Source organism: Octodon degus, unplaced genomic scaffold (assembly GCF_000260255.1).
Source record: "Octodon degus isolate 3935 unplaced genomic scaffold, OctDeg1.0 scaffold00307, whole genome shotgun sequence".
Classification (NCBI taxonomy): domain Eukaryota; kingdom Metazoa; phylum Chordata; class Mammalia; order Rodentia; family Octodontidae; genus Octodon; species Octodon degus.
Genome location: NW_004524883.1, coordinates 1,376,490 through 1,386,312, shown reverse-complemented (window position 1 = coordinate 1,386,312; position 9,823 = coordinate 1,376,490). Strand labels below are relative to the sequence as shown.

The 9,823-nt window shown below is 41.5% G+C and overlaps 1 protein-coding gene across 1 annotated transcript; it reads left to right on the top strand.

Annotated features, from left to right (window-relative positions):
• The first annotated feature begins 3,883 nt into the window (after window positions 1-3,883).
• On the top strand, window positions 3,884-6,938 carry LOC101569063 (granzyme B-like). Its single transcript, XM_004647494.1, has 5 exons — window positions 3,884-3,938; window positions 4,914-5,061; window positions 5,530-5,686; window positions 5,842-6,099; window positions 6,729-6,938. Exons 1-5 carry the CDS (start codon window positions 3,884-3,886, stop codon window positions 6,936-6,938), a joined length of 828 nt encoding a protein of 275 aa, XP_004647551.1.
• The last annotated feature ends 2,885 nt before the right edge of the window (window positions 6,939-9,823 follow it).

Genomic DNA, 9,823 nt, shown 5'->3' with positions numbered 1-9,823 from the left:
AAAAAAAAAAAAAAAAAAAAAACAAGTATAAGAAGTAAAGCTATGGTGCTATTTTGAGCTGTAGGGGACTCAGGTCAACAATTTCTGACACCACCAGTCAAGGGGAAGACCCAATACTATTATAGACTATTGGACTCTTTTAGAATATTTTGCTGAGTTAACACATCTATAATATTCAAATAACAGAACTAAACAAAAAAGGGGATACAGACGAATGTACATTTTGTATCTGTGTATTCAAAATGGTTAGGATAGATATATAGTTACATTCTCTTAATGAATAGAGGGATTCATTCTAATAGTGTTTGTAAATAGGATATCATATCTGCATCTTGTACAGCAAATAACCACAAGGAAGACTGAAACTGTCTTACCAATTTGGTTTGAAACTGTCTCATTGCTATTTTTTCTCAATAACATTATGGGAAAAAAATTTAAAAATAAATAAAATTGTGAAAACATATTTTACTTCATTTCACCCCAGTTTTAAAAAAAATGCTTCTCTCTTCCTTAGCATAATGTCTTTATAAACTTAAATATGCAAATAATACATGAAAAATATACTACATCATACTGCAAGATTTTTTAGTGTATTTTGTACATGGTCTACAGGGTCTCATTACAAAGATTGGACTTGTAGTGACCCTCCTGTTTTCAGCCTCCCCAGCACTGGGATTACAAGTGTGTGCCACTGCTTCTAGTCTCAGTCACCATTTCAGCACTTTAGTCCACTGAGCTATCTAACTGGCCCTCTTGTCTTTGTCTTTTTAAAAACTTACAACCTGAGAAACATATTGAATGTTAAATGTTTTAATAAAATAGGCACCGGGAAGACAGCTCAGTGGTATAAGTGCCTGCCTGGCTAGCACAAGGTCCTGAGTTTGTTCTCTGGTACCAAATAAATGAATAAATAAATAAATTTTAAAAATAAAACTAGAGAACAAGTACTAAGGTGATATTGTCTAATCAGTTTTTAATGTGGTAAAAATGCTTAAATTATCCCGGTATATGGTAAAGTTTAGAACAAAAATAAAATTACAGGCTATGCACAGCATTGTCCTGTTTAATATGCTCAGCACATGTGTTTCATGATCTGTGTGTGAGATTATGGAAATCAGTACAGTGACTCCTCAAAGACTGGAAAGTTGAAAATTCCACTCAACCCAGCACATTCCCTTCTAGATCTCTTCCTGGAAATGCTAAAGACATGTCATAACAGTGATAGACACGTATCCATGTTTATAGCAGCACAATTCATAGCAGCTACATCTTGCATGCAACCTAGATGTCCATAAAGGAATGGATGAAGAGGGACCAGCAAGACAGCTTAGCTGACTAAGCACCTGCTTTGGCAAGTACAGGGACCAAGGCTCAATCCCCATTCCCAGGTGCTATGCTGGCCCCACCCCTGGGGTGCACTAAGCCTGAGTCAAGGTGTGGGTGTAATCCCAGTGCTGGGGAGGCTGAAAACAGGACGATCACTACAAGAATCTGAGCTGTGTAGTGAGACCCTTTACCAAATGCATAAAATGAAAAAAAAAAGAGAAAGAGATGGATGAAGAAAATATGATATCTGTACACAATGGAGTTCTACTCTTCAATAAAGAAGGATAAATATGACTCATTGGTAGAAAAATGGATGCACTTTTAGACCATAATGTTAAATGAAACAAATTATTCACACAACCTTAAATCTTACAGGATTTCTCTTATATAAAAAACCTAAATTATAGATTAATTAAAGAACAAAATAAAAGATAAATAGAAAAAATAAAGAATTTTCTCTATAGGAAGAGACATAAGAGTTAGAGGTATGGAAAAGAGGAAGGAGAAGAGGACTAATAAGAAATAGCATGTGTCATGTACTAACTCCCCACAATAAATGTATTCATTATGTAATATAAATATGTACTAATAACATATTGTCCAAGGAAAATAGGCAAATAACGCTATTTTTGCCTTTCTACTTTCTTTTTTTTTTCTTCATGCATTTTATTTTTATTTTTTCACATAATTTTATTGAGAAACAAATAGCAATAAGACAGTTTCAAACCAAATTGGTAAGACAGTTTCAATAATTAACATATAGCATACATTCTTCCTAGTGTTTAATTGCTGTACAAGATGTGGACATGCTATCCTACTTACAAATACTATTAGAACAAATCCTTCTATTGATTAAGAAAATGTAACTATATATCTATTCTAACCATTTTGAGTACACAGATACAAAATGGACATTCATCTGTATCCCCTTTTTTTGTTTAGTTTCATTATTTGAATATTATAGGTGTGTTAACTCAGCAAAATATTCTAAAAGAGTCTAGTAGTCCTTCTCTACTTTCTGAATTTTCTTAGTATGTACATATTATGTCAGAAATCAAAAAATAATTTTATTTTTAAATTCTTTACTATTGGGAATGTTCAAGTAAAAACACGCAGAGCTATGATAAGTGTTGATGGTTCTCTGTTGACAAGGAAGATACTGACACTGGAAATTTATCTTCTTGGGCAAAAAGTCCTAATAAAGACAATCTAATTTTCACTGGATAGATCTTTTATTTCCTTTGTTAGATTAATTCCTAAGTATTTCATTTCTTTTGCATGCTATTATGAACGGTATTGTTTCACTAATTTCTCTCTCAGTGAGTTTGTTATCTGTGTTGGGTAAAGCTATTAATTTTTTATATTGACAATATATTCTGTCATGCTGCTGAATTTGTTTATTAATTCTAGGAGCTTCTTGGTGGAGTTTTTTTTTAGCTATTCTTGTTTTGAAAGTCTGTAGCATATGTATTGTATGCTATTCTATTTCTGTGTTTGCTTCAGCCATTTCTTTTTTCATTATTACTTTTGAAAGTGAAATAAATAAAAATTTAAAAAACAGAAAAGGATGTAAAATATAGACACATAAAGAGGAGCTAAAATCAACAGAATCCAGATAGTTAGAGACGCATCTGTCCATCAAGCCCTATAGATTCAGAGGATTCCGTCCCAGTACTCCAAGATGGAATCACCACGGCACTAGAACTTGGTTAAACAAGGAACAAACACACTTCTTATAGACAAGGAGCAGATCACAGAAGAGCCCTAAAGACAAGATTTCAGCACCCAGGCATATGCCACACACACCTCCATTCCTACTTCAGATGGTTCTAGTGGGATCCAAACAACCTACCCAAAGTAGTGGTAGTAACCTATGCTAACTCATAGATTGAACTCCTGAGGCCCACAGCAATTTGCTAATTTAGACCAATAAATGTCACATGCAGAAATTATGTTCAAAAAATATTGAGAAGAGATGTGGATTCCATCACACTTCATATTCATAATAAAATATGAGGTGCTTAGCACACCCTGGGAAGGAGACTAGGAAGATGTAAGAGTCATCAGGTAGGTTTAGTATATGGTGGTCACACTTTGTTGTAGCTTAGTTACATCACTCTACAAGACTTTGGTGAAATTGAGTTGCTGGGATTCCTAACATGAGAGGAGGGCCTAGTGCTCATCTGCAGCAGAATCCATCTCAATAGACTTAGATTCCTGGTGTTGTAAATTCTGTCACTGGGAATCCAGGTTTCTGAAATTGCCCTGGACAACAGCATATCCTTTAGTTCCTACCTTACACTCTTGGTTTGTCTTGTGTGATTTGTTCTGAATCATAAGCTGTAGTCACTGTATGTTTCTTGCATAATCATGTAGATATCATTAGAGGATTCATTTCAGTAGGAGACTTTCTTAGAAAGCCACATGATGAAGCAACACAAAATCAGGAGGAAACATAAGGTCACCGAGCCAACTGCTCCCCCATCTTCTGCTGGGGGATAAAAGGCAGAAACAACAAAGCTTCAGAAGCACTCACCTGGGAAACCTTCTTTGGAAGATGCAGCTGCTCCTGCTCCTGTTGGCCTTCTTTCTACCCCCCAGGACAAGGGCAGGTAAGTTGCCATCTCCACCCTTAGAGCCACAACACCATTCCACAGAGGACATGGGTGCCCTGTCCCTCTGCACAGCCCTGATCCTTCTTTCTACCAAGAATGCTCCAAACTAGACCTCCAGTCCCACCAGAGAACCCCAAGTATGGCACTGGGTAAGCAACCACAGACTGCGCTCAACAAGAGATACAGGACACTATCCCCTCACTAGGCCACACTTTTGTCATCTTGGAAGTAGGTCTTTCCTCAAAGTGCATGCTAATTGTGAAAAGTTACAGAAGAAGTTATGAAATTCTCCTGGAGAGGCCAGAATATGCCTATCTTTCATGTCTAGGAGGAGAAAGGTGTTGCCCTCATCTGCTGTTTACTTGTCTTTCCTCAGTCATAGTATCAAATTCTGCTTTATCCAATTCTTCTTCCCTGCCCATTCTTTACTGTGTCTCCTGCTTTCCACATAAGTCACATAGGCAGACTCTAACTTTCCTGTCTTCCAGAATGCCATCAATGCTATCCTACCAACTTGATCCACAGACTACCTGGAGATGTTCAATCACACCCAATGAACAGTTCTGGGGCGCCCACTACCTGTCAGGGCCTAGGAAAGAGGATCAGACAATATCTAGAACACACCTAAAGCCCTGCCATTAGGATGCCTCACCATCCTAGACAACACAGGACTCAGGGTTTAAGGTACTCAATAGAAATGAAATCCCTGCAGAGGAATTATGAAAAAACCTCTGGGATTTTATTTTCTACAGATAAGTGTGCTCATCTCTGACTGCATAGAGAAGAAAGATTTTGAAACCAAGACCTAATTTTCCTCCCTATGCAAAAAAAAAAAAAAAAAAAGCTGAGGCTCCTCCCTCCAGGTCAGCTCCAGAGCTTCCCAGGTAGCCAAATGCCCTGCAGTTCTGTATCTACCACATAGATGCTCAGGCATTGACTCAGTGTCAGCTCAAAACAGTCTTTTTCTCTCAGGGGAGATCTTCGGGGGACATGAAGCCAAACCCCACTCCCGCCCCTACATGGCCTTCCTTCGACTCAGGAATACTACTAGTGTATGGAGGTGTGGTGGTTTCATGATACATGAGAAGTTTGTGCTGACAGCTGCTCACTGTATGGAAAGGTGAAGGAAAAATTGCCCACAGCCTTGAAAAATTGTTCCTCAGATACCCTTCCTCCCAAGAAGCTCTCTGATATCCTGGAAACATATAAGCAGGACCCTCATTTGAGTGTGAAAAAAAGCCAGCCATATCCCAAGGGGACTCAAGCAAGTTGGCACCCAAGGAGTTGCTGACATAAAAAGACCAGGGCAAGAAAACCTGAAATATTAAGACCTAGGACCATGTCTTCGCATGATAGACAGTAGAGTAATTTTATGTGTTTTCATGGAGATAACTGAGCCCTGAGAACTTCTGGTGCTGTGTCCAAGGTTTCAGTCTGTGTTACTAAGGAGCAGAGGGCACAGTCACTGAGGCAGGTGGCCTTCCTGTCAACTGGAGCTCAGACATGTACTATCTCTCCCCAGGTTTTAGCTCTTGGGATGGGTCCTCTCAGGCTTTACATTCCTCAACCTACTCTTCCCTCTGTACAGACCTTTGCACTCACAAGGTCGACAAATAAAAGTCATTCTGGGAGCCCACAACATCAAGAAGACGGAGAAGACTCAGCAGGTCATACAAGTGAAAAAAAACATTCCACACCCGCAGTACAATCCTGAAAAACTAATCAATGACATCATGCTGCTCCAGGTAAGGCTCACCTCCCTGCTGCTCCAGCTCTCCTCACATAGCGCTGCACCTCCCCAGTGGTACTTTGTGCTTCCCTCTTTGCCATAATGTCTATTGCAATGTCCAGAGCCAAAAGGCAAAGCCTTATCTATGCATTCTTACTTCTTTCCCATCAGCTGGAGCAAAAGGCCAAGGTGACTAAAGAGGTGCAGATTATAAAGCTGCCCAAGGCAAAAACCTGGGTAAAGCCAGGTACCAGGTGCCAGGTGGCTGGATGGGGACTGTTGGCTCCAAATGGGACACTTCCAGACACACTGCATGAGGTGCAGATGACAGTACAAGAGGATAAGGTGTGTCAGAAACGCTTTAGGAATTATGACAGTGCCATTCAGATCTGTGCTGGGGACCCAAACACTCTAAGAGGCTCCTTTGAGGTAAGACTGGGCATCTGCCTTCACTTTGGGCGAAATGGTATTTGGAACACATATACCAGAAGAGGCAAGAAGCAGGGCTTGTTCACTTACTAGGCTTTGATAATTCTCCTTGAAATGAGAAAAAGGGACTGGCCTGAGGTGCAAGGTAACCGAGGTTTCTATCACTTCACCAAAGGGGCCTCTGGGAATGAATGAACCTCTGGAAGCAGGAGTTTGCAATATACTCTGTGAGTTCACATCCCAGACTTTAAAGACCATTCCCTGAATGTGCAGTTGTAACAGCAAATTGGCTCCTCAGAGTCTTCTGACCCTCTGGTTCAATGGGCTCATTGTGCCTGCTGTTTCTGATTCATGTGTCTCAGTATCCTGAAACAATAGCCTGAAGCCAGATACCACAGGACTCTACAGGGATGAGGCCCCAGGACCTGGGGCAAGGATAAAGGCTGACTGAGAGTGAGGTAAAGCAGTAACACTGTCCACAGAAAGATCAAGCAGCTACTGGCTGCAAGATCTGTCCTTCCCCTCATTTCTCGCCAGCAGGATATGAGTAGTACCTCAAAATGGGTTTAGGATATCAGAGGGGAAAGGTCCAGGAGGTGCAAAGTCTCATGGCCTCTCTGTACTTACAGGGTGACTCGGGAGGCCCATTCATGTGTAAAAATGTGGTTCAGGCCATTGTCTCCTACGGAGTTAAATATGAAGAAAATAAACATGGGCCAAATCCACATGTCTACACCAAACTCTCACCTTATCTAGCCTGGATAGAGAAAACCATGAAGCAATACTTAATACAGGAAGCAAATGAAGCCACTCTGAGCAGCGTTCTTTCATGGACCTGAGCCTAGAATTGCTCTATGGCAGACACCAGCAGCTAAATAAATGTCCTATCTCAGTAAGAAGACTGGTTTCTTGTTCATTCAACATCTTTCATTTAAAAAGACCAACTCCTACTAAGCAGGCTAGTGGGACAATTCTGCTGCTTTCTCTGCTTGCATTTCCTGGTCCTGTCATCACCTTCAAAACTGTGACTCAATAAGGCTGGACAGATAGTTCAGTGGATGAAAGCACCTGCTTAGGCAGACACAGGGACTGAGGTTCATGACTGACCAGGGTTTGATCCCCAGCATGCCATCCCAGTCCTGCCCCTGGGACACACTGACATGGGGATTGAGACTGGTCATGGTGGCACACACCTGTAATCCCAGTGCTTGGGAAGCTGAAAAACAGAAGGATCACTACAAGTCCCATCTGTGTAGTGAGACCCTGTGGATCCTCTTGACCCTGTACTAAATACATTTTTTAAAAATCCTGACTCAAGGCTGTTAATCAGTTCATTCTAAACTGTTTTAGTTTCCCCAAGCCTCCCTTTTTGCAAGGATAGAAGGTAGGTGCCTTCACAAGAAAATGTGCACATGCAGCCGGGGAGATGGCTCAGTGGAATAAGTGCTTCCCTGGCAAGCACAAGAGCCTGAGTTCAATCCCCAGTTCTGCCAAAAAAAAAAAAAAAGAAAAAAAAAGAAGGAAAGAAAGAAAGAAAGAAAGAAAGAAAGAAAGAAAGAAAGAAAGAAAGAAAGAAAGAAAGAAAGAAAGAAAATGTGCATAGCTCCTATCCTGGGTCTCGGGGTGAAAATGTGACCTTTTCATATGTCACATGGCAAAGGGGAAGGAGCATAATTTCATGGGTGCTGCAGCCCTGTCAGGCACCACTTGGGTCACCACTCAGTCCCATGACACTGAAGAGAGGAGGCTTTTCCTCAACAGGACATTTCTCTCCCACAGGTTTGAAGATAAAACAGCTGTGGAGAATCTTCAATGACTCCTCATTCTCACCTGCAATTTATTTTCTTCCTCTTTCTCCTCTAAGACCAAGACAAGCTGAGGCTTATAACCACCTGGCTGAGCATTCTATTTTATCTCCTCTCACAGTTGTCACTGTCCAATGACTCCTGTCCTCTCTAGGCCACAAGGATGTGATGTTGTTCCTTCCTTCCTCAAATCCCCTTCTAGGACATACAGAGCCACATGTGGTCCCATGCAAGGCCCATGGAGGGTAAGGGTGGTGGAATCAGAACCCATGGCCCCACATTTCACTTGGGCAGGGCCCCTTGCCCTGTGTTGTCCTATATACTCAGGGGGCCTTGGTCACTGAGCCACCTGATCCTGTTTCTCCCTATCCTTCCTGATAAGTGCTGGCCTCAAAGATAAGACTTCTTGGGGCCAGGGAATTGGCTCAGTGGAATAAGCGCTTCCCTGGCAAGCACAAGGACCTGAGTTCAATCCCCGGTTCTGCAAAAAAAAAAAAAAAAAATAGATAAGACTTCTAGCCCCACATGAGCTATACAAGGCTTCAGTCTTACAAAAGCCTCCTCTCTCCAGAATTACAGAAAAACATACTGGTTTTCATCAATCAGCAAACAAATACTCTCTGAGTGCTTACTGGCTGCCAGATCTTAGAGATCAACAGTGCACATAATGACAACACACATTGTAACTGGAAGTAGTAAATACTTTTGAAATTTCTTTACACTATGTATTCCAGATTGGTCCATAAGACCTAGATCTATGTTAGAAATCTATGGAAAGTTAACACCTTATTTTTATTCCTGCTTGCAAGTTCTAACAACATTATCATTTGACACTCTAGAAGTGCATGGGAATTAGAGATGTCATCATGCTGCTGCAGGTCAGACATCCTTCCTGTTTCACTTGTAATTCTTATGCAGGGTCATGCCTTCCCCTGGGACCCTGATCTTTCCCTCTTTGCTATCATGACCATCAAAATGTCCAGACCCAGAAGGTATACAGTCTACTCCACAGGCTGATCTGGACTCTTGCCTTTTCCCCATCAGCTGGAGAGAAAGACGAAGCTAAGTAAAGCTGTGCAGCTCCTCAGGCATGAGGACCTGACCCAGCTAAACAAAAGGAACACATGCCTCATAACATGATAGCGAAGAATGACTCCATAGGACCCTAGGGCAACTATGCTGCAGAGGGAACACTAACTGTGCAAGATGAACTAAAATGCAGATCATACATGCATGTGCATTCTGACATTACTGAGATTTGTATGGGACACCCAAGAAGAACCAAGACCAGTTTCAAGGTGAGGATTTCACTGGCTATAACTACAGAACCCAGGGAAGGTGGAAGTCAGTGGGGGGCAATAGTATCCAATTTCCTACGGCTATCTCCAGGGCTTGGAAGGTGGAGTTCTCAAGCCATACACTCTGTACTCCACACCCTGGGTGGATAGTTGTGAAAGTAGAGAGAAATGTTGGGCTACTGAGTATGGTGTGATTACAGGAGTAAATCTAAAGCCTGCACAGAAAGGTTCAGGTAAGTTAAATCTGAAAAGTAAAGTTGGGGTCAGGCTAGAGCCCTTAGTTATAGGAGACTGCCTGGCCCACCCTGCCTGATCCCTGCTCACAGCCCTTCACAGAGGTCACCTACTATGGGGTTTCCAGGACACTGCCAGGAGAAGACCACCTCAAACTTTCCTTCACTGTTTGCAGACAGACCTACAGGTCCCCTCATGTGTAACAAAATGATCCAAGGCACTTTCTACTATGGAAGAAATAACAGAAGATCTCTATCAATCTTTGTAAAGGTCCTCCCTTTCTGCGCTGGATAAGGAGTAAAATGGAACACTTGTAACTGCACACATAAAATAGGCCTCACCTGTGCCTCACCAGCTTTTTCTGAGAAAAACAAAGAATCTCTCGAG

What these genes read in the sequence shown, in the direction of transcription:
- LOC101569063 (XM_004647494.1), top strand. Translation starts at nt 3,884, where the DNA reads ATGCAGCTGCTCCTGCTCCTGTTGGCCTTCTTTCTACCCCCCAGGACA. An exon ending in ATGACATCATGCTGCTCCAG is followed by an intron (nt 5,687 to 5,841) that starts GTAAGGCTCACC and finishes CTTTCCCATCAG; the next exon opens with CTGGAGCAAAAGGCCAAGGT. An exon ending in CTCTAAGAGGCTCCTTTGAG is followed by an intron (nt 6,100 to 6,728) that starts GTAAGACTGGGC and finishes CTGTACTTACAG; the next exon opens with GGTGACTCGGGAGGCCCATT.